The sequence below is a fragment of the Globicephala melas genome, chromosome 6, assembly GCF_963455315.2.
Source record: "Globicephala melas chromosome 6, mGloMel1.2, whole genome shotgun sequence".
Taxonomy (NCBI): domain Eukaryota; kingdom Metazoa; phylum Chordata; class Mammalia; order Artiodactyla; family Delphinidae; genus Globicephala; species Globicephala melas.
In genome coordinates, this window is record NC_083319.1 from 54,571,807 (window position 1) to 54,597,866 (window position 26,060).

General features: G+C 40.0%; 1 protein-coding gene across 3 annotated transcripts in view; it reads right to left on the minus strand.

The window, feature by feature from the left end:
* Positions 1-26,060, minus strand: part of GLIS3 (GLIS family zinc finger 3) — a 504,645-nt gene that overhangs the window by 55,736 nt on the left and 422,849 nt on the right. For all 3 annotated transcript variants that reach the window (XM_060300887.1, XM_030877089.2, XM_060300884.1), the window contains one exon: positions 11,501-11,642. In XM_060300887.1, coding sequence (XP_060156870.1) covers positions 11,501-11,642 — 142 coding nt within the window. The remainder of the gene's footprint in view (positions 1-11,500; positions 11,643-26,060) is intronic.

Sequence of the window (26,060 nt, forward strand, 5' to 3'; positions counted from 1 at the left end):
GTACGGGCACTTGGAAGGCTGAATTTGAGGTTAATTGGAGAATGGGAGAGAGATGGCAGCTAATCCTTGCCTGCTCGCTATGAGCAGAAGGGGCTAGTTCCTCTTTTTCTTTCCTCCTAATGTCTGGGCACTTCCCCCCTCTTCTCTTTCTCCATCAGGAAGGGTATCATTCCGTATTCCATCTGTATTAGGAAAAAGAAGCTTCTTAAGGGTTTGCCCTGTCAGCTCTCTAATCTTTCCCTTCTCCTTGAGGCATGAATAATTTTAACATTGCCAATCCCTAAAAATCTATTCTTTCTGCCTGTCTTTTTTTTCTCCCACTTTGCAGTGTAGAGTATCATTATCCAGCAGCCCTGATAAGAGGATAATGAAACAATCCCTCCTCAACCGGATCGGGTGGCTGTCAGAGTAAAGTGACACTACCTGTACATCCTTGACATGCTACCCCAAGCTAATTGATGGCAAACAATGGTAACTGTCACCTGTGCACTAAGACAAAGAAAACATACTCATGTCACCTGATGGGAGAGCTACCTGGCAACCGATAAACAAATGTGTTAGGGAGATGTCCTATTAAGGTAAGAGAGGGTACATCTCTGAAGAACGTGCCTATTAACTCTGAGCTTAAGAGTGCTGCTGTTCACTGGGGAACAGAAATAAACACAGTAAAATGAAAGTTTATTGATGTCTGGACAGTTACATGAATATTCAGGTTCTCTTACAAATAGATATTCCCACATGAGCTCCAAACATCTATGTAGGCTGCTCAATTACATTTCCACATCATGCAGCTGGATTTATAGCCAGGAAAGAAGTTATTAGTGTTTGGAAGAGGATACATGCTTACATGCCTGTCTGGAATACATGGCAACACAACTAGAAGATAATGGCTGACATCATGCATGTAAATGGCAAAGGTTACCATCAAACATTCTGAAACACCAGGTATAATTAACTTCATGTTAGGAAAAGCTTCTAAAACATCTGCATTTCAGAACAAAGACAGTTAGTTACAAGTAGAATGGCATCACCTGGCAGCTGTCTCAAATTCTCTGGGACCAGCATTTCACGCAGCCCTCTTGGGTCTTTCCAGACAATGCATGACATATCTAACCTCAAATCTCATACCTTAGCTTTCTTTCCTTCACTTCCCAACCTACACACTTATCCGCTCGCAGAGAGTTAGTTATAGAGAAAGTCATTAAAATAATTTGAACCAGCAAACAACTCAGACTACTCTGAAAAAAATCCAGTATTGCATCTGTGTGTTATGTTATCCCATTCTGAGCAGAGTAGGAGAGCAGAAAGAAAGAAGAAAGATGGAGCAGGAATGGACAACCATTCCTGGAAGTTCTTACAGGAATGTTCCTCATCTCTTTTTTTGGAAATAAAGTCCGACTCAGTCAAAAAACCAGAAATTTTAGTAAAAAAACATACTGGGTTCTCCAACTCCTCATTATTCATCCCTTAGCTATCTCCTACCTGTATCATGTTAACCACAAAAGATGTTTCCTCCCTTTTAGATACTGCTGAGACAACTCCACCCACTCTAATTTCATGTGACTTCTGAAAACATTTCACAGAGAAGGCTTTCTGGAAACAGATTTTTACCACCAATGGCCAACCCAATTTTTAATGCAATATTCTTTCAGCCAACTCAAGAGCTGATTTACCAACTCTGAACTCTCCCAGCACACCTCTCCCTTTCCTAGCTCTGTACAATGGAGTTACATTGCCCTTTTGGGGAACTGTGCTCTAGCGGGGAACCGAAGCCTGCAATTACCACTAACCCTGGGAAAACCTCCATAGATGAAGAATTTGATTTGCTTGTGACTCCAGAGAAACCCTTCCCTCTTTTTTCACACTTTGCCCATGAAGTGGACACTCTTCCCATTTTTGTCTTCAGATACTCAGTATTTCTTCCTAGTTTACTTTCAAGATAGACTCTGATAAGTCATTTACATATTTTCCTGAATTTATGCCCACATACAACTTTTCTCAAGGAATTTAAAGGCTTTTCTCTACCTGTGGAATGGACAGTTCAGTCTTCAGTTACATGAACTTCAAGCATCTTTGTTGCTGGTAGAAAGTTATTTTTGAGGAAGTAAGCATCTTTCCTGTTGGAAAGTGACCACATGGGTTCCTAAGGTTCAATATTTCAACTGCTTTTTTTTTTTTTTTTTTTTTTTGCGTTACGCGGGCCTCTCACTGTTGTGGCCTCTCCCGTTGCGGAGCACAGACTCCGGAGGCCCAGGCCCAGCGGCCATGGCTCACGGGCCCAGCCGTTCCGCGGCATGTGGGATCTTCCCAGACCGGGGCATGAACCCGTGTCCCCTGCATCGGCAGGCGGACTCTCAACCACTGCGCCACCAGGGAAGCCCAATATTTCAACTTTTTGCTTTTCTCCTGGACATTAACATATATCTACAACAGACCTGGATTTTAGACAACATAATCCTGGATATTCAAGGGTTTGAGACTTTTCTCTTTTTAGGAAAAATAGACCTGGGTAGAATTAAACTATGACTGCTTCCTCTCATTGCTCTGTCACCCTTGGGCTCATCAGAACCAGAACCACATCTTGCCTATCTTCTGGAAGCTTCTCCCTAAGGGGAAGCCACAACACTGAGGGCTTACACCTTCCCACCATGGCCCAGGCTGCATCTGAAGGTGTTTGCTTGCAACGTGAGGACTTTACTGCTGATAATTCCGTTTGAAAGCCAATACATTCAGGGTTCCACAGAATGCCCAAGGGAGGACTAGGAATGCTAGGCAATAGGCAGTACAAGTAGTCTGGATCCCTTCAACTAAAACAGCTCTGCTGTGATCTGTTTTAAGCACTGGGCCTTATAAAAATCTCTGCAAACCCATGGACTAGAAAACTAAAATATTTGTTACATCTAAAATATTACAGGGATCAACAAAACCTTATGTACTAGAAGATTTTTAAAACAAAATATGATTAAATACATGGAAGCCAGGGACTTCCCTGGTGATCTAGTGGGTAACACTCTGCGCTCCCAGTGCAGGGGGCCTGGGTTGGATCCCTGGTTGGGGAACTAGATCCCGCATGCATGCCACAACTAAAGATCCCACATGCCACAACTAAGACTTGGCACAGCCAAAATAATATGTAAATAAATAAATATTTTAAGAAAATACATGGAAGCCATAAGCTTCCTTGATCTCTCTCAGTAATTGATGAATGTCCCAGATGTAAATATAAAGCAGTGGTTGGCAAACCTTTTCCATAAGGGGCCAGACAGTAAATATTTTAGGCTTTGCAGGCAAGAGGCAATGTCCTCAATTCTTTGAGCAACTGTTCTCACTTAAAGGCTAAAAATCTTTTCTACATTTTACATTTAAAAATCTTAAAACCCTCCTTAACTCTCAGACCATGCAAAAACAGGCCTAATTCTCACAATTCGTGAGAATGGTATCAGTAACCTTACCACCATTTTACAAAGAGAAAAGGTAATCTCCCCAAACTAAACATTCAGTGAGTGGATAGGCAGGATTGGGGCTCAGATTTAGCCCCACGTTCTTTCTGTCATAGCACACTGGCCTATTAATAACAAAAACAAACAAAAAACGGTGTTATATTTGAATACACAAACACTGGTACCCATCAAAACAGAATTTGGACTTTGTGATTCTGGGTGCATTGCCACCCAAGTGAATCAGTGGGCTTCTGATTCCAGTTTGTTTTTCTCTAGAGACCTACAGTAGAATTTAAAAAATGCTATGTGTAAAAAAATAATAATAATAAATAAATAAAAAAAATAAAAAATGCTATGTGAACTACTGGGAAAATTACTGAAATATAAAATATAAAGGACTGTATTTTAGTTTTCTTTTATTCTACTAAATGATGCTTATTAAATTTACAATTTGTTTAGGCTTCCATATTCTCCCCATTCCTTAAACAATGGGAGTGGTGGGTAATTTTTGGCACCTGTTTCCTATCTGCTTTGCAGAGTCATAATATATATTTTTCTAGTATTTGGATAAAAGTAATAATATTAACTATAGATGCTGAACACTTACTGTGTACTAGGCACTGTTCTGAGCACTCTGTATGTCATTTAATGTATGTCAGATCAGTAACTTATCTCAGTAAGAGGGAAATAAATTTGACTTAGAGGAAGAAGTAACATTTCCACTTATAAATGTTCTATTTGAGCATAGATTGGCTACACAGTGATCAGGGGGCTTGTACAAAATGTGGCCAGTAATGTGACTTAAGAAAAGAGATGCTAAATATTGCCTATCCTTACCCTTCTGTAGATATGACCCCCAACTGTCTTAGTACTTCAGAATTATGGAACCTAGATCATTATTTACCAATTGCAAAATCTTCTGGGGCAGCTGATGCAATTCATTTTCATGAAGTGTGTCCATTTCTCAGAAAACTTGATAAGCATCCCTGTGAACCTGTCTGAGGAGCAAACCCTTATGCACGCTGATGAGAATTTATCCCCTTTTCTTTTCAATAATGAATACAGTTGACCCTTGAACAATGCAGGTGTTAATTCATGTATAACTTATAGTTGGCCCTCAGTATCCGCAGTCATCTCCGCAGTTCCTCCACATCCAAGAATTCAACCAACCACACACTGTGTAGTATGGCAGTATTTACTATTTTAAAATGTCCATGTATAAATGCAGCAACACAGTTTGAACCCACATTGTTCAAGGGTCAGCTGGGTAGTTTACTTTCTGCAGTCTCTCCTATAACGTGGGAATAGACCTTTTATTAAATCCCCAGAGAAAGGTTCCATGAAGATTATAAATCCCCGGCTTTTTAGGATGTGGCTAGGTGTTAACAGATCTTTAGGGTAGGACTCAGCTCTGAAATCAGTGATGATGAGAGTCAGAGCAGAAGCCAGATGTGAGCAGCTAAGTTCACTAAGAGAGAACAGGATTGGAGTCCAAGAAGCTAAACTCAGGTAGCAACTAGAAACAATGTCATGAAAGTGAGGCTAGAGCAGCCTTGAAACTTAGGTAGGAAAATCAAGACCCCAAGGAGGCAGCTGTAACTTCTGATGGATCAATGCCTACTGTTAGAGAAGCGTTAATGGTTCAAGACATGGCCAGGGCACCTGAAAGGAGCAGGTAATCCTCTGACGACATTGAGGAAGACACTATAAAAGTCAGTCTTCGGAGTCAGTGCTGTTGGTGGCCTGGAATGGGTCAATTCCGCAAAATCCTCTTTATACGATGCCTGCAGTATGCTCCCTTATTACTGTTAACAGCAAAACATGACAAGTAATATTGAAGCTAATGCAGTAATGTCCTTCACTTTAGAGTTTTATGCTATTCCTAACATTCATTTTCAGTGCTCATACAAATGTAAAAAATGAACTTTCACTGTGGCCACAAACACCTTGAAAATGTCCAGTTTCTTTTTTGTTTATTCTCCACATGAAAGAGACCTAACTACCTCTATCCCTCTTTTCTTGGAGCAGAAAGTCAGAACTTTGGACCCAGAAGTTTGGCCCATAACTTCCTAATCACAAAAGCTACTAGCTCCTCGGTCCACAAATTCTATCCTGAATTCTATCTTGCCATCTGTCTGCTTCCTAAGACCTGCTTGGGGTACACTTCAAAGTAGATCCAACCTTTCCTTCCCACACCCCATCTGAGTGTCAACAAAATAACATAAACTGAGAGAAAGGAGAAATATTGTATAAAGACAAGGAAGACTTTGCCCAGGGAGAACACAGCTATACTCATCCAGCTTCACTACCTTCCTCTCCTCCTCCATAAGGTGTGGAATTGTGTTTGCTCACCCACAAAAATATTTTTACAGCAAAGACTTGTACATATTATATAACTGAATAATTCAGCTTAATCTTGTGTGAAAAACTAACATGAATACAAGGGAATAAGTGGATATGGAAAACTGAAGCACCAAATTAGGCGGCCTGTAAACATAGAAAGTCACTAACATTAGCTGCATACATACAAATGTGCCCTGTGCTGGCTGGGAATCAGAATTTAATTTTCTTTAACTATAGATGCTGAACACTTACTTGGTTATAGTTGGGTGGTTATAAGATCTTATTCTTAACCGAGATATGAGCAGTGCCATTATAACTCTGGTGTGGGTGGACACGCTTAATATCAATCTATAGGGTCACTATAATAAGAAACAGAAATATACACTGCAGGGCATTTTGCTTCCCACTATTTGATTCTGTTTTATTATCTTTGTAATTATTTAATTGTAAGTACCAGAGCAGCATTATTCCATTTATCATTATAAATATATAGCATATCAGCAATATCATAAAATTCCCTTTTGTGGACAGAGTTCCATCATGCTGTTTTCACGTGATAAATTTGCTTCATCTTTAAATACTTCTTTTTTTGTTTCAGCTTCACTGAGGTATAACCGACATATAAAATTGTAAGATATTTAAAGTGTACATCGTGGTGATTTGCTATATGTATTCATTGGGAAAGGATTCCCCCCATCTAGTTAATTAGGGGCAATTCTTATTTTAACTCCACCAGTCAAAGTTCGGATCATGTTTTGCTAAAAGTCACATTCCCACACTTTATGATCCCGGAGGAATGGTTTACAAAGTGTGGTCCCTGGACCAGCAACACCCAGTGTCACCTGAGAACTTGTTAGAAATACCTGGCAAAAAGTTCAAATTCTGTGACTCACTCAGACCTACTGAATCAGAAATTCTGGGGGTGGAGCCCAGCAGCCTATTCTCATAAGTCTTTCAGGTGACATAATGCATACTAAAGGATGGGCTCAGGGGCAGGGAGGGCTAAATCTATAGGTTAAAGCTATCAGTGCCTATAACAGAGAAGGATGAGGCTTGCTCCTACCCTCACGGATCCAATGCAATCTGTGGACAAACCACAGACACAAGAGACGTTACAAAAACAATGCAAGATTTTGACAGCAGTTCAAGGCAACATCAAAGAGACTTGACAATGACTTTATTGCCAAATGTTTCCCTTTAAATCCTTTCTGTAACCCCAGTACCTGCCTCCTTCTTGGTGTTGGCCCATTAGTGTTGGTCCAACACCGATTCCAAATTGTTCTGTCCCTTTTTCACCTCTTGTGAATTCTAAACAAAGCAGTGCTTTTGAAAATAATGCAGTTAATAACTATTGCATTTTTTACAGTGCACTATGCCCTCTTAAGGACTTTTACATAGATCATGTTATTCGATCTTCACAATTCTCCTATAAAGTTTAACCTATTGGGAAATTTGTGTGCCAATTTAGAACCTTCTAATAAAGTCCCTGAATTAACAACCACTTTTTGAGAGTAGACTATATGAGGCACATTTATATGAAACTATTTCTAGCCCCTGAAACTCTGCAAGCTGTCCCAAGATAGCAAATATACTCAACTCAAGAATGTAGAAAATGCATTAAAACATATACCATGCATTAAAATGAAACATTAGCTATTACATTAAAATGAAACATTAACTATTTCTTGAAGTATGCTAAATACTGTATGAAACATTACATTAAAATGAAACATTAACTATTTCTTGAAGTATGCTAAATATTGTATGGATTTAATACAGTGCTATATATTAAAAAAGTGATGATATTGTAAAAAAATAAGTGATGATATTGTAAGAGAGAAGCTTTCATTTTCCAGTAACGAGGTGAAGGGAAGGGAATGACAATACAGTCATCCCTCAGTATCCTTGGGGGATTGGTTCCAGGACCCCCGTGCAAATACCAAAATCCTTGGATGCCGAAGTCCCTCTGTATCCTTGAGTTCTGCATCTGAAGATACGGAGGACCGACTATTACACGGCTTCAAAAATTCCTGTCCTAAACAAGTCTTTGATTTTTTTCTACAATGCCCTATGATATCTGAACATAACACATTTTTTTCTCCTGAAAAATCTAGTTACATTCAAAATTGGGATAATTCAATAGGACTTATAAGCTCTAAAACATCATTATTTTATAACCCGATAGAAGTGGTAACAATAAAATCCCCCCCATTCTTGCAGATTTCCTTGTTCCAGTTGCATTAGCTCTTCACCTCATGGGTGGTTTCTGTGGGACTCAAATATCTCAACCACACTGGCCTCTATGATGTCTTCATGGCTAAGGGCATTTGCAAAGGCCATGTTTTATTGAGTCTGTAGTACAGTTTCAGTTTGGAGGGAGATGTAATTTTTTTGATCACTCATGGGACAGAAATTCTTCCCCAGAGCATGCTTTGTTACTGAATGGACTCTCTGCCAAGACCAGGCACTGGTCCAGGCTGCCCATGATATTGCAGACTCACTAATTATAGGCTTATCCACTTTATTAGCTCATCGAGGGCGCTGATGAGAAGATCTACACAGGCATTTAGGCTTGAGTGTGGCATTCACACCTTGATCTACTGGCTATGAAATACTCCTCCCTCAGATTACCAGATAAATCACCTAAATTTACAGGCTGGCCTGGGGCATTATCTATCTGGGTTACAGAACTTCTGAACAAAAGCACAGAAGATATAAGTGAGCCAACCTTGAGAATTACTCATCACTGCCCTGGCCTCCCTGTTAGATCACAAAATTACTCTCAGGTTAACCCAGGAGCGGTGGTGGGGAGCCCTGGGTTTTTCAGAATAGTAGATAAGTAAACACCTCAATTTAAAATCTTCCTCAGTGTGACCTCAAGTAATATTTGGCTGCTTTAACCTGGGGCACTATTTTCTTCCAAAGAAATAAAAGTCTTTTCGTGCAATCCTTTCCAGTCAAACTCTGTCTTATCAACTGAAAAGTTTGCTTCAATAAGGGAAGCCAATATGTTAGGAGACTTGCAAGACTTGTATGTGTCAGAACTGCCATCTTCCCCGTTCACCTTAATGCTCTGCAAACTATTCCTACCTTGGAATCTTACAAATCACTGTCTCCTAGCCACTAAAAATTTCCATTTCGAAATCATGACTTCTTCAAACCACAAGTCCCCAGTCATTGTGGCTTCTAAAAAAATCATGATATTCATGCTAAACTATTTTTGATCCTTTGCACCCATATACACTCAACAAGTCTCCATCAAAATATTTTTATGATGAATCAATTTACTAGCCCTTATAGGTATAAGTTCTTGACAATCTTTAAACAAATATTTTCTTGATTTTGTATAATAGAATTTTAAGGGAACGACTCCAAATTCTTTTTGCCATTTAGCCAACTCTTAATCTTCACCAAATTACCTTAACACTTCAGATTTTACATTTAACTAATTGATGAACAGCTTCCTTTTCTTTCGGCATTTTTTGCTGTTTAGCTTCTTTCCATCAATCTTTAGCACAGGTCTGAAACTGGTGTGAACGTGCACTGCTGGTAACTGCATTTCTAGAACTATAAAAGGAAGGCTGAAAATTTTTGTTTTAGTTTCACTGCCTTGTTCTGCTCTGTTTGTTGCCTACTCAGCAAAACAGAGAACATAATCAACTAAAAAAAAAAAAAAAGTCAAGAGCAAAGAAAGTAAAATAGAGCCTGAAGGAAGCAGGAATAAAGAAAGAAGCAGGCCAGATAAACTTTCATACTTAAAAGCTAACTAGAGAAGTAAAATTCTAGGAACAAAGTTAAGCAAGATGGCCACCTGCCTGTTTCCAATATTCCCAGAGCCACAGAAAATTCGAGTCAATGTGAAGATGCTCTGTTGACGCCGTGGTAACCTAGGCTCCTCGTCTGCTCTGGCAGCTCGCCTGCCACAGTTAGAGGCGCAAAGCTAACAGCTTGTTTTGAAGATCAAATGCAGAAAAGCATCATGAACAAAAAGAGGAATTCTGTCTGGAATGACAAAGCCGTTTCAAACCAAACCTCTTAAAAAAACTTAAACAATACTACCAGACACCCAAAAGCACATATCAAGACAAATGTGACTCCTAAGTTTTGAAAGTGAGCCATATACTGTATGCCACATACAGCAAAGGTACTAATGTTTCTCATAGACAAAGATACCATGGCTTCCCAAATCCATTTCCAAGAAGTTTAAATGCAACAAGACCAGCCCATCACCATATTTTTTTGTATTGGATGTTGGATCATTTTTCAATCAATTCTGGTTAGCTCTTACTCTCTAATTGCTGGGTTCCAGCTATTTATAATAGTAAGATCATGGATTTATGGACTAAATAAGTAGGGAAATGCCCTAAAGGCTGTTTTAAACTGATTGCTAATTTAATGTGCTAGAATAAATGTTCACATATCAAATGTTTGGCAAATCAAACAGACATATGTACAAACAAAAGCTAGTCACACTTTTTCATGTATATATCTAATATAAAATATTTGGGTGCTGGTAACATTGTACATTGGCATATTTCATGTGTTATGTGTACCTGCACCCAAAATCTCTGTCAGATTTGGTCAGCCTTTCAAATAAGTTTTAATCTAATCTCCTATGGTCTCAAAAAGCTGAGGCTTTGTTTTCTCCAAGAATAAGTACCCAAAGCAATTGATAAAGTGCTACCAACACTGGGACAACACTAAGGATGTCTTGATGACTCTGACCCCCTTGAAATATTTGCTTAATGCCTTTTCCCCTGCATTTGGATCAGCTGAGAACTGTGAAGTTTAAAAAGTTATACAAGCTCGTCTTTCTCCTATTCCACTGTTATGCATCAGTAAATTCTTCATTCTTTACGGCTTATTAGGAGTTTTAAAAAGAAAAAGCAATCTGCTGCCAAAACCTGGCTCTGGAACCAGATGGAGTGGGAGAAGAATTTGTAATTCACAGAAAACAGAAAATTCCCATTGTCTGGAATGTGGAGCTGGTGGGACTTTTGCTTTCATGTTCATAGCATGACAGTAAGAGCTTTCCATATATGAGGATGACTAACCAATCATGTTTGCGCAAGTATATCACCATTATAGAGAGTAGAAAATGCACACAAATCCAGGCTAAGAAAGTAAATGAAAAAAATAACATCCTTATTGCATATTAATCCTTTCTCATTTTTCACTGCATACATAACATTTTTCTAGATGGAGAGTCATCTATTATTCAAACCTAGGCAGAAGGAAGCTATTCTGGGAGTGCCACCCCAACCCTACTCCCCCAGTGGTTGACAAACATTAATGGACATTCTTACAAGTTGATTTACTGATGTGAAATTTTTTCTTAGAGACCTGGGGCTTCCTTTTACAATGTAAAGACAACAATGACTGTTCCATTAGGGAAGACATTTCCTTTGAGTCTAAATCAGATTAATAAATTTAAGATACCTGGGAGGGTTGGGTACACTGAACTTTTGGCAGAAGTCCAGAACCTAAAGAGTTAATGCATTATTTTACTTTGTTTCTTTATGAGAAAAAACAGTCTGCTGCCAAACCCAGCTCAGGAATCAAATGCGGAGGACAGGAGGGGGATAATTTGCAGTCTACTGATAAAGTGAAATACAGATGATCTTAGAAGCATTTTTATGTGTGCATTTCCATTAACCAAAGTGAAGGGCCTAGAGAAGGGTAGTTGATGTGGCTGGGTCTGCCTTTGCTGACATTACCTGGATAGAGGTCAGGCCCGGGCCCTGGGGAGCATCCCACCGCCCTATCGGCAGCATCTCGTGGGGAAGTGGCGGGCTGCAGGGGCTGCACGGTGAGGCAATCTGTGAGCAGGTCAGGATGGAGCTCTGCACTGGACCGCAGCTAAGAGAACGAGAAAACAGAAGACAGATGGAAAAGGAAGGCGATTCCTTGGAATACTTTTCTGGAAAGGCTATCATGCTGTAAGGCTCAGGCAATTCAGTCCACAAATATTTATCAAGCAACAACTACAGGTTAGGCATGGGACTTACAGAGTCAATAAAAGGGTCAGCTTTCTAATTCTAATAACACCTGGCAGGTGTTTCAGGAAAAATGTGGCTAGAGGCAGATTTTACTTCAGTCCTTGATATTTCCACTTCTGGGAACCCAACTTCCTATTATATTTTCTTTCATTTGCTCTGTATCCTATCAGAACTTGTAGTGATAACAAAAACAAACTCACGTGCATTTAGTCTGTATTGTAAAGTGCGCTTTTAGTTTTTTAAATTTTATTTTGTTATACAGCAGGTTCTTGTTAGTTACCTATTTTATACATATTAGTGTATATATGTCAATCCCAATCTCACAGTTCATCCCACCACCACCTCCCCCTCCGTAAAGTGCTTTTAAAATACAGAGATACTATCATGAAAATATCTTAGAGATAATTAAGAATGTCCATTGAGATTTGATACCTGTAGATTTTACATGAGAGGAAAATACACAAGTTAAATTTTAAAATATGGAACATGGTAACAAGAAAAAGCAAAGTCATTACAAGCAACAAACTATCTCAACAGTAGGTCACATTAAAAAATTAGACTTCATTTTATCACAATAACAAAATTAATTCTTTGTATATTAAAGAGCCATAAAAATGGCAGAATAAAGTACGGGTGCAAAGTTATCTAATTTCTTTATGAAAAAGAATTTTATAAGTGTAATTTGAATTGAAAAAAATCACAATGCAAGATTTAGTTACATAAAAATACCAAACTTCTGTTTGTCTAAAAACATAATATCTTCAAAAAATGTAGAAATATATTTCTTACAGATATTGCAAATAGTTATCTTCAGTGTTTAAAGAGAACATATAAATTGATTTTGTCTTCATCAAGATAAAACCAACCCTTTAGATACAGAGCTTGAGTCTCATTCAACAATTATTTATTGAGCATTAGATGCTCCTCTAGACTCTAGAGATACTGTCTTATGGAACTTATACCCTAGAGGGGAAGCAGATGATGAACAGTAAAATAAATGCATAGCAGATGGTGATAAATGCTATAGAGAAGAGTGACTCAGAAAAGGGAGACAGTGAGTAGGGATGAGGGATGGCAACCTGACACAGGGGGATCAGAGAAAGTCTGTTGGAGATGGCACTGGTAAAAAGCCTTGATAGAAGTGAGGGAGTGAGTCCTGCAGACATATGGGGGAAGAACCTGTTGCTCTGTGGTGTGCCTGGATTATCTGAGGGATAGTAAGGCAGAAGTGGAGGGAGTCTGGGGCTTGGAGTAGAGAAACAGAAAAAAGCCGAGATGTAAGTGGGGGAGAGAGGGAGCAAATTTAGTGTCCCTCTCTGTCTTCCTCCCAGATGAGTAGACCAGAAAAGGGCCTTCCAGATCATTTAAAGCTCCTAAACATTCCCTAGTCCAGGAATTATCAAATGAGTGAGGAGGGAGGCACACAGCAGAATCTCCTAGGAGGGGACTGACTCACTATGCAGCCCTTGACATGAACAAAAATTTTTAAAAAGGAGAAATAGAAATGAAAATAAACATAATGTTCGGCACAATTGTAAAGAAATGCAATGCTAAACCTTTTTTAAAAACTTATCTATTTTACATTTGGTAATGTATATATGTCCATGCCACTCTCTCCGTCTGCATCTTTATTCCTGTCCTGCCCCTAGGTTCTTCAGAACCTTTTTTTTTTTTTAGATTCCATATATATGTGTTAGCATACGGTATTTACTTTTCTCTTTCTGGCTCACTTCGCTTTGTATGACAGAGTCTGGGTCCATCCACCTCACTAGTGGGAAGCAGCTGCAATGCACAGGGAGATCAGCTCAGTGCTTTGTGACCACCTAGAGGGGTGGGATAGGGAGTGTGGGAGGGAGACGCAAGAGGGAGGGAATATGGGTATATATGTATACGTATAGCGGATTCACTTTGTTATACAGCAGAAACTAACACACCATTGTAAAGCAGTTATACTCCAATAAAAATGTTAAAATAAATAAATAAATATTCTACATATTAAAAAAAGAAGAACTTATCAAATTATCCAACGCTTTAAAAAAGAAGTAGTTGTAGTGAAGGTAGAGTGAGAGAAGCATTCTTAAACACTGTTGGGTGGAGTGTATACTGTTTCAAACTCTCCAAATGGTACTTGGGAATATTTTTTTCAAGACCCATAATTGAAATCATTTGTTCTTAGAATTCGCCTTAAGGAAATAGCCAGAAAGGTGAAGGAAGATTTATACCCAGTGCTCTAGTTTGATATATAGCGTTATTGTTACATTAATTTGATGGAATGTTATACAACCATTAAAATGATGTTCATGAATATAAAAGCAAAACACAAAATTATGTATACAAAATGATAACAATTACATTAAAACAAAGACAAAATACTGTAAGGAAATGTAATCCAATATTTAAAGTGATTTTTGTTCTTAGCAGCAATATCATGAATTGATTTCCTCTGTTTTCTTTTTATCCTTTCCTCTGCTTTCCAAATTTTCTACATTCCAATGACATGTTGGAGCTGGCTTGCACCAATCCAAGAATACCAATTGTGTGTACTTTTTCCAAACTTTACTTGCAGTGATGTCATATTGATAGCTTGAAATTGGTCATGGTGATAGCATTTACACATTTATGGAAATTGACAAATGCTACAAACTGGGGCTTTTTCATCTGGAAAGCTGGTTGTTAAACACTACGAGCACACGACCGACAATGACTCTGATCAGAAAGAAAAACATACACACAGGTACAAAACAACAGTAAGTTACTATTTAGAGAGCAGTATTTCTTGGAACTGAAAAAGCTTCATGAAGAGACAAACACATGTCCAGGTCTTAGTCCAAGAATATGAAAAGGGCACAGTGACCCTAAGTATAGGGAAGAAGCGTTTAACACATGTCGTGAACAAGACATAATTTCCTCAGCTTAGCCATATTGGAATGTCTGACCAAGACTATCTGAGTTAATGCCTAACCCTCTCAGGGGCTTTGGAAGGTATGTTTGTTATTTTGGTACTAACCTAACACATGCCACGTAAGAAAAACTGGAAAAAAATCAAGGCTTAGAATGAGTTCTGGTGATCACTTTTAATTTATCTTTCATCATTAAAATGTGATCTGGGGCCCACATGTTCTACTAAGAGTAGACGTGAACATCTCTCTGCTTTCTATTACCAACTATTCTAGGGTTTTACAGATATGAGTACTGATGAGGTCTTTCTAAGGCATTTCACAGCCATGGTTACTCCTGGATCCAAAGGCAGGCAATTCTTCCTTAGCTGTGACAAGTATTCATGTGTTCCAAGAGTGTGATTCCATACAGCTTTGTGGTGAGAGTTAATTTGGTTTTCTCTGGGACTAGACATGGTTCTAGAAAGTGCTTCTTAAATTAAGTAAGCCTTGAGGACCTTTTTTTTTGCAGAAGGTCCTCAAGCACCTTATGCAAAATTTCCGAAGGAGGGCCATATGCATAGAAATGCAGTAATGATATGCAAATTTAGTATCCCTCTCTCCCTCCCAGATTATTAGACCAGGAAAAGGCCCTCCAGATCATTTAAGGCTTTTAAACATTCTCTAGTCCAGGAATTGTCAAATGGGTGAAGCAGGAGGCACACAGCAGAATCTCCTGGGAGGGATATCTTTCAATATACTATGGTTTTATATTTGGAGTAAGAAACCCAATTATTTATATAAAACAACATCTTCTTAGCTCCTAGGAATATAAAAAAGAAAGAGGAAAGTTCTTCAACGGGGATGGTCTCTAATTGTGGTTCTCAAACCTGGACATGCATCAGAATCACCTGCAGGCTCCAATGCAGAGCTAATGATCCATTGGGTCTGCAGTTCATTTCTGGAAAGTTCCCAGGTCATGATAATGCTGTTATCTGGGAACCACACTTTGGAACCACTAAGAATCCTGATGAGAAGATTCTCTAAGAATCCTGATTATAGAAGAGCTGAGATTTTTCTGGTTATGAGAAGAGGAAATGAATTGTAGAAATAAGGAATTACAAAAGCCAAATTGTCCTTATGACATGAACCTCATGTAACCATTTCTTATTATGTCTCCCTTCAGACCTCATAATAATAAATGGTTACATGAAGTTCATTTCTTAAGAACAATTTGGATTTTTATCCTTTCACAGGGATAAAAAAGGTTAAAAAAAGTCAATCCATTTTAACACCTGCCCTTAGAGGACAACAAGGACTTGCCCTTTATGGAGCCTTTACTGCTCTTTATAGAAAGAAATGGAATTTGAACAACCACTCCCCCTGCCCCACTCATCAGTTCATCTATTTTAAGGAGCTGTTGTGTTGCACAACACCAGGGATGTTTATTCATATTGCAATCTATGTGAATGGCACCCCTGGAGTCGTTCAACTCAGCTGCCCTAACCACACCCTATCAGTTCTTGAGTAGCACTGCCCTTCTTTATCTTTCTCTTTCATTTACTGAATTAGTATTTCTTGGGCCTCAACCATATGCCAGACACTGTTCTAGGGGCTTGAAATACATTCGTAATCAAAACACACAAAGATCCCTACTGAGAAGTCTATATTCTAGAGGAGGGAGTAAACAGTAAATAAATGAACTAAATAAGTAAGTTGTATAGAAGGTGGTAAGTGCTATGGAAAAAAGAAAAAAGGAGAAGGGTAGGTGGGATTGTTAGGTTGGGGAGAACTGTGATCTTGTTGAGAAGAGACTCAAGCAAAGACTTGAAGAAACTGAGGAAATTAGCTAAGTACATATCAAGGGGAAGAGAGTTCTAGAATTAAGAAGCCAGCGAGGCTGGAGTGGGGTGTGACCTAGAGAGAGAAGTAGGAGATAAGTTCTGAGAGGTGAGGTGGGGGCAGAGCCAGATCACAGGACCCTGCAGCACTCAGTTAGCACTTTGGCTTTTAGTCTTAGTACAGCAGGAAATCCTTATAGGGTCTTCACCATCTACTTCCTGGGAGGCTCATTTCATCCCCTATTATCTATAGCCTCATAGGCACTGTGTCTCCCTTTCTTTGAGAGTCCATATAAGTTGTAGGGTATGGATACACTGATGGTTAGTTTTGTGTCAACGAGGCTGTACTATAGTACCCAATTATTCAATCGAACATTAGGTGTTGCTGGGAAGGAATTCTGTAGATAGGGTTAACATCTACAGCCAGTTGACTTTAAGGAGATTATTTTCTATAACCTGGGTAGGCCTCATCCAATCTGTGGTAGCAAAAACCTAAGGTTTACCTGAAAAAGAAGAAATTCTTCCTTTGGACTGGAGCATGAGCTCCTGCCCGAGTTTCCAGCCTGTGCGCCTGCCCTACAGATTTCTGACTTGCCAGTTCCCACAACTGAGTAAGCCAATTCCTTGAAATCTATCAATCTCTCTCTCTCTCTATCTGTATCTATAGATATGCATATAGATATAGATACATACATATAGATATCTCCTACTGGTTCTGCTTGTCTGGAGAAGCATGACTGATACAGATCCTATTAGAATGCACTTTGAAAGACACAACCATATGATGATTATTTCCAATCAGCAAGGAAAAGAGGATCATGCACATAAATTCCACAGGAAATGGCTGGACGTACAGAGTCACCATGACACAGTTTTAAAGATTGCATCCCATTTCAATAAACATATATGGAATCCGTGTAGTGTACTTGACACTGTGTGCCTCATAGCAACCCTAAGAGGCACACACTATTGTGATTACCATTTTAGAGATGAGAAAGCTGGAATGACACATCCGGTAAAGGTCAGACTTGGATTTGGGTGTCAGAATCCCAAACCAGGCTCTTCAAAGTTACACTATACCACCTCAAGAAATAACCCAGCCCCAACTTCCTCCTTTTCTGTACCACATCACATATATTCATACACTTCCTTCTTCCTCTTAGGACTTTTAAGTATTTTAGCCAGGAAACTGTCATTCAGATTGGTCTAGTTGGGGAAAGAGCAAAGGGCCCCTGGGTTCTCCAGAAAAGTTCCTGGAATATCTCATTATCCCTGTGTAGATTCTGACACCATGCCCTTGAGGGAAAGGGGTCTTTGTTGGAGTAGAGACAGAGAAACAAAAAGCACCACTGTTTGGTTTTCATTTCCCCTTCCCCAGAGGCTTGTCACCTGGTTCAGTCCTGGGCCAGTAATATGAATATCTGCAGTTGGGAAAAATAAAGCATGGCACCCAACATTCCTTAAGATCTGCATCCTAAGCACATGCAGAGTGGCCTCAGGGCCCCTGAAAGGAGATGATCTTAATCCAGGGGCATCCCGACCTCAGTACCCCTCTCTGAAAGAGGACATCTTACTTCTCTCTCTCCTGAGTCTCTGACTCTATGCTCCTCCCTTGGGTCCTCTTCCCCTTCTCATCCCTTCCCTGATGTTCTCTTTGGCCCTGACTCCTGTTTCTGTGGAGCTCAGCCAGACTTCGTGGGGATGACACTCGTATCTCCATGCTTTTAGACGAGGGGTCAAGGAAGGCCTCTGGGAGGAGAGGACATTATGGACCGTGACCTGAATGAAGTGAGAGAGGCAAGATGGTAGAAAGAGCATTTTATGTGGATGGAACAGAAAGGAAAGAAATCTAAAGAGGGAACAGGCTGATGGGTTCTAAAAACAACCACCTGGAGAGGAGGGAGCAAGGGAGCAATGGGAAAGATGAGGCTCATGGGGCTGGAGAAATAGCCAGAGTCAGGTTGTGTCCAGCCTTCAACACCGGGAGATTTAGCATAGTAATCCCTCAGTATCCAGGGGCACTGGCTCCAGGACCCCTGTGGATACCTACCAAAATCCACGTATGCTCAAGTTCCTTATATAAAATGGTGCAATATTTGCATATAACCTATGTACATCCTCCCATATACTTTAAATCATCTCTACATTACTTGTAATACCCAATAAAATGAAAATGCTATGTAAATAGTTGCAGGCACATAAAGCATATTCAAGTTTTGCTTTCTGGAACTTTCTGGAATTTTTTCCCCGTATTATTTTTTTATTTTTGCGGTATGCGGGTCACTCACTGTTGTGGCCTCTCCCGTTGCGAAGCACAGGCTCCGGACGCGCAGGCTCAGCGGCCATGGCTCACGGGCCCAGCCCCTCAGCGGCATGTGGGATCTTCCCGGACCAGGGCACGAACCCGTGTCCCCTGCATCGGCAGGCGGACGCTCAACCACTGTGCCACCAGGGAAGCCCTCCCCGTATTTTTGACCTGTGGTTGGTTGAATTCAGAGATGCGGAACATGAGGATATCGAGGGCGGACTGATTTCATTGTGACAGCAACTAATGGGAGGCTGTGAGCAGGAAAGCAACTGGTTTGTCTTATAATGCGAAGAGATAACTCTGATTATTGTGTGGAAAACAGACAGTAGGAGGGCAGGAGAGACCAGTTAGGGGCTATCTTAACAATCCAGATGGGAGATGCCGAAGGCCTAGAGTCAGAGGCGGTGACTTTGTTTTTTGGTTTTGGCTGCGTTGGGTCTTCATTGCTGCGCACGGGCTTTCTCTAGTTGCGGTGAGTGGGGGCTACTGTTCGCTGCGGTGCGCGAGTTTCTCATTGCAGTGGCTTCTCTTGTTGCAGAGCATGGGCTCTAGGTGTGCAGGCTTCAGTACTTGCAGCATGTGGGCTCAGTAGCTGTGGCCTGCGGGCTCTAGAGCACAGGCTCAGTAGTTGTGGCGCACGGGCTTAGCTGCTCCGCGGCATGTGGGATCTTCTGACCAGGGATCGAACCCGTGTTCCCTGCATTGGCAGGCGGATTCTTAACCATTGTGCCACCAGGGAAGTCCCTGGTGACTTTGTTTTGAGGGTGGAGCTGAATGAGGTGTAAAATATGAGAGAAGGAGAGTCAAGGACGGCTCCAAGTTTTGGCCTGAGGAACAGCAAAGGAGAACAGAGAAGTAGGTTGGAGGTAAATCAGCAGATTGGTTTAAGACATGTTAACTCTGAGATTATTCTGGGACATCCTGGTGGAAAGAATCTGCAGGCAGCTGGAATTCAGAGGGCAAGGTTCAGGGAGCAATATGGGGCTGGAGGGACTTCCCTGGCGGTCCAATGTTTAAGACTTCGCCCTCAGGGGCTTCCCTGGTGGCGCAGTTGTTAAGAATCTGCCTGCCAATGCAGGTGACATGGGTTCGAGCCCTGGTCCAGGAAGATCCCACATGCCGCGGAGCCCGTGCGCCACAACTACTGAGCCTGCGCTCTAGAGCCCACAAGTCACAACTACTGAGCCTGCGTGCCACAACTACTGAAGCCCGCGTGCCTAGAGCCCGTGCTGCACAAGAGAAGCCACTGCAATGAGAAGCCTGCGCACTGCAACCAAAAAATAGACCCAACGCAGCCAAAAATAAAATAAAAAAATAAAAAAAAGACTTTGCCTTCCAATGCAGCGGGTGCTGGTTCAATCCCTGGTCGGGGAGCTAAGATCCCACCTGCCTTGGGGCCAAAAAACCAAAACAAAAAACAGAAGCAATATTGTAACAAATTCAATAAAGACTTTAAAAATGGTCCATATCAAAAAAAAAAAAAAAAATGGGGCTGGACTGCTAATAGTGACTGCTAGGCATTACTTCTCCCTCCAGGCCCTCTTTCCTCATCAATCCATACTGGGATTTCAGGCAGACTCTCCTAAAATAGAGTTTATTATGGCATACCCAAGAAACAAATATCCTCTCCTCTCTTAGTACACCAGTCCCAAAAGGCGAAGACAAGAAGAGCTTCTGTGACGTGACTCCACCACATACTAAGGATAGATATTTCCCCTAGGCCTCGACAAAAGCCTCTGCTCCTTTCATGAGCAATATCTTGCTGTCTGCAAATATCCCATTTATTATGTTGTTCATTCCTCTTGCCTGGAATGGCTTCCTTCCTCTCAGTATAATTCCTCCAAGACCCAGTTTATGGCTCCCTCCTGAATGAAGCCCCTCTGACCAGGTCAGCCCACACGGGGCCCCCAATGGTACAGGGAGAGCTGAAGAGTCTGCTTTCAACAATCCTGCAACTGGACATATGTTCAAGGCTTTGTTTCTTGTTATGAGTTTAGTCTGCACTATTATAAAGTCCATGAGGACCTGGTTGGCTGACTGTCTTTTAAACTTTCAAAACCCTGCAGCACCTGGCAGGGTGGGACCAGCATCCGGGTAAATCATACAGTGCTAACTGGATTTGTAAGAATGAGACACAATTCTTTATCTAAAGGACTTTACAATCTCTAGTGGCCTGTGGATGTGTCTAAAAATACAACGCGGTCGTGTCTTAATTACCTCTCCTGACGGAGAATTTTAAAAGATACAGACAATAGTAGCTATAGCGCAGAGGCTGCTGCTGCTCTGCCGGATCCCCTCTGATCCCTTTGATTAGCTCTGTACTGCCCCCTCTCCTCGCTTTGTGTGCCCATCCCCCAGCTTCTGCGTACATTACAGCCAGCAGCTCGCAGACACCCCCCACCAACAGACATATGCATGGCTAACCAGTTCTGCTTAGCGCCAAAGTGGGACAAACTCTGAAGCGTAAATTATGCGCCAGAGCTCCCTGTAGGATCACCCCCCGACACACACCCTGTTTAGCTTTAGCCCCTTCCCTCATTCCTCTCCTGTATTCTCCTGGGAGCAGTTCTTTAACAACTCACAGGCACCTGAATCCTTGGCTCACAGCCTGCTTCTGGGAGCACCCAATTTAGCAAACGCCCCCAAATTCTTTTTATTTGCCTCAGGAATGCAGAGAGCCAATCAGCAGTACTCATACGATGCTCAGACATACATTGTTCCCTTTTCTTCAGTTCCTGCTCTGCCCACACACCAGCAGTATAGTAACTAGATGTTTAATGAAAGTGGGGTATTCTGGGCCATTATGGATAATACTAAAGGCATAATTGTGGAGTCTAAATTAAAAATAAAACCCTAATTTACAAGAATAATTAGCATTCAAAACAGCCTCAGATATCACTGGGGCCAAATCTCTGTCTTATGCACTGTTGCCCTGCAGCAGCCCCAGTAGGTGGCTCTCAGACTCTGCTTGTTTCCCTATCGTAACAGGCAACTTACTTCCCTATCTTGGCAGTTAGCTTTAATTTTAGACAGTCCCAATTGTCAGGAATTTTATTGCATATTGAGTCCTGATCTAGCTCTCAGCAACTATCAGGATTGCATGTGTCCTTCTATTCATAAACCTGCAGTAAGGCTCATAAACATACTAGAAAGAAATGAGACATCTCTGAGTCTCAGAAACCAACCTGCGAATCTTTGAGTGTTAGTGATCCTGATCATTAATGACCCATTTTAGGGCTTAATTTCTTGGCCTATCCAGGTGCAAGTAAACAAATTGTCTCCTTAGCTTCCGTACAATCTGCCATTATGAAATATTTGCTCTAAATGATAGTTTTTCAACGTTAATAGTGAAATCACGCATCAAGTCTTGACAAGGTTCCCGCATTTGGAAACTTGAGCTGCTTCCCTAACAATGCAGGGATTTTTTTCTAATATCTAAAAACGAGGCACCGTCAATTGTGATTTGTATTTGTTTTTTGTTCAAGACTATTCTGTTAATGTTTATAAGCTCTTGAAACAAGAGACGGAAATTCTACTCCCATCATTTTCCCATTTCAGATATGATTGAATAATCGTCCAAGATTAAGTGAGTCAAGTGGAAATAATTAGGAAAGGGAAAAAGGCCCAGATTCTTCAATTTTCAGTTCCATTACATTTTATTCCAAGAGCAAAGGCATTCTGTTAGTCTGAAGCAAGACATACTTCCAAAGAAAACGAGGCACAATCAAAGGCCTTTGTTTTCCCTTTCTCCAATGAGCATCCTCTATCTGGGCTGTGATGTTTATACATCATCTTGCAGGGATTCCTTTGTTCTCCAGAAATCAAATGCCACCAAAATATGTTTCTGAAGAAACTCAGCCAGAAGGAAAGACAAATAGCATTTTTTTCAAGAGGGTTAAGGTTTAGTACCAGAACATTCTCATCAAGCATTCTCTATGACACTTTGAGCAATGTGGATCTTGGGGAATTAACTCACTGCCAAAAGGCTTAAAAATAATTACAATGAATTAACCTATTATATTAATTACAATTAATTTCCAGTTGAATCTAAAAATTCTCTCTCTAGGGATTCCTCAGCACTGACATTTATGAAGTGGCTTTGGCATATCATAGGTAATTAATCTCCAACAATCTGCTGTCAAATTCATTTCCTTTGGGAATGACCAATTTGCAAAGAAGGAAAGAAATGAGAGTGAAGACTTAGAAAAATGGTACTGGAAGAAAACTCTTCAGGAACAAGAGGTACTGTCCAATTGGACACCCTGAATTTCTATAATAGGAAGTACTTATTTGGTTAGCACTGACTCCAAAGGCCAAACATTTTATCTATAGCTACTTAATGAACACGCCAAAATATTTGAATAAATACACATACCAGGGTATATCTCAATAAGAGACATGAAAAATCAACTCCTATATAGATACAACAAAACTACTTGTTATTTAGTAAAAAATAGTGATTGATGGGGAACTGTTCACAGAAAGAGAATTTCAGACTAAAAAGGAACCAGAGTCCAGTAATGCTATGCACCAGTGCGACAGCAGTGCTGTCCAACAGAACTCTCTCAGATGATAGAAAAGTTCTGTACTGTACTAATTGGTAGACACTAGTCACATGTGATTAATAAACACTTGAAATGTAGCTAGTGCAACTGAGGAACCAAACTTTATTTTATTTTAATCTAATTTTAATTAATTTAAATTTAAATGTAGGGTACTGAACTGCCCAACATTACTGCATATCATGGTGGCAGCTCAGCCTTTGTTTAAATCCCTTCGATGACAGGGAACTCACTTCCTCACAACTCATTGCACTCCACTGTTAAATAGGTCTAATCATTAGAAAGGTTTGCCTCAAGTTGATCTGTAATCTGCCTCCCATAATTTCTACTCACTGGAGTTTATTTCTCCCCTCTTCCCCCAGACCACACAGAATAACTTTGCTTGTGGTCTACTTTATATTTCTTTTAATATTTGAGAAGCCTCGAAATGCCACAGTATCACAGAATTTCAGCCCTAAAAGGGGCAGTAGTTTACTTTCTTTGTCAGCCCTCCCTTAGCAGTTTTTTCTCCAGGCTGAATATCTTTAGTTTTTAATATAGACAAGAGTAATCTCAGGTAGAAGGAGATTGGGCCTCTTAGTTTGACAAACTGGTTCAACTACTGGGTGATCCAGAGCAGATATATTGACTTGCCCGAGTTTAGTCCCCCTTTTGTAAAATAAAGATGATACCACTGAGCTATCTTGGTTGCTTTAATAAATAAATTAGATAAGGTTGAGAAAGTGCTTGAAACCATGTTTGGTACACAGAAGTCACTTACCTAAAATGTCAGTCCCTGCTTTCTCATGTAGCATATTATTCCATTCACCACACCAATAACTCTCAACACTGGACCTCACTGGATGTGTAAATGTGCAAATGATATACCAATACTAATATAGTGAACTAGCTGTGTGACCAAGAGAGAGTGCAACAGAACAAACACATCTCTTGTTCTAGATGTTCTACCTCTATCAATTCAACCTAAAAGAATCAATAGCTTTTTAAAGTCCATGTTACATTATTCATTCATTCATTCATTCCATTTATTGAATCCCTTATTGTGTTCCCCAAACTATGCTAGGCCTAGAAGATAAAGTTATGCCCAAGATAACCTGGTTCCCTGCCCTCATGGAGTTTATAGTGTGGCTAAAATAAAACGTGCCATTAAGTAAAATTTCTAGATCTCTTTTCAAATATGATGCTCTTTATTTCTGATGGCTCTTTATATTCAGAAGCTAACTTTTTACATCTCCATTGTTGTTTGGTGGTACAGAAGCTCTTCGCTGCCTTTCATTTGACTCTGTCACTCAGCTGGCTACCACATTCCCCACTTTGGGGCCATTTACAAACTTGATGAAAATATCCTCTGGCATCAAAGATGGTATTAAATGATGATGTTAAATCTCTAAACAAGCGTGAGTTATCTCTGAAAAGCAGCCCGTGCTCTATTGATATTAACAGCCACTCAAATAATAGTTTAGCATATGGGTCATGAAAAATAAGAGTGTGGGCTCTGGACCCAAAATACCTGGATTTGAGCTTTTGTACCCTTACTTATGAAATGTTAAACAACTGTTAACAAGTAGTTTAACATCTCTTTAGCTCAGCTTCCTCTGTACAATGTGGGTAGTTTATAAGGTGGTTGTTGGGGATAACAGGTAACATGAGATAATAAATTATTTCACCAATAATGGTATATAGTCAACGTTCAACACATGTAACTACCATTTCTATTCTTACATTTTCCCCATTAATATCCAGTGTGGAAACATTATAACACTGTATAACATGCACCTTTATTTTCTTTTTTCTCCCATCCATCTTTAGTTATTTTTCTCTTTCTTTTTATCATACCATAATATGGCAATAAGACAAAGGAAAAAGAACGGAGACTTTGGGGTCTAGTAGATGCAAGTTCAAATTTCAGCTCTGCTACCTACTAACACGTGGCCTTTGGCAAGATATTTAACCTTGAAAGGCTTCAGTACCATCCTCTGTAGAATGGTGGTGATAACACCAACACTGTGGGGTTATTACAGGATTACATGAGATGACCTACAGAAAGTGGCTAGTGTAGTACATAGTTAATTTTTTTTTTTTTTTTTGCTCAAGAAGAGAAGCTATTATAATTGTTAAGAGTGATACTTGTTAGAACCCCCTGTGGTCTTGCTTAGCCTCATAAATAGAGTCTGGGGCCAAACAGTGCCTTATTTAAGACATTAGCACAGTTTTCACAGATAATATCACTCTGAAATTATTCTATCTCAGAAGAATGTAGCTAGCTTTTACTCAATTTTTTAATTGGACTTTTCCCAAAATATATTAGAAATCAAAACCAACAAAAAAACATTTTCAGAACACTTTGGGGGATGTTAATACTTACCTAGATGTCCTATTTACCAAAGTCTGTACCACTATCTAGCTCTCCTGGACAGAGTTGGAGAATTGAGGTTCAAAAGTATGTTGAAATCATAAAGGCATGCAGGTTGGATTTTCTGCATTGTTTACATTTGTAAAAACACCATTTTCCTCCTAAGTCAATATTATTCTAAAATTGACACCAAGAATCCTACATTTTGTTTTCTGACTGGAAAATGATATATAAATGAACATAGTTAAAGGTAGATTCAAACTTCATTTGGAGGAACACCTAAAAGGCAGAACATTAAACTGAAGGATGGATTCTTTTTTTAGCCAAATACAGAAATA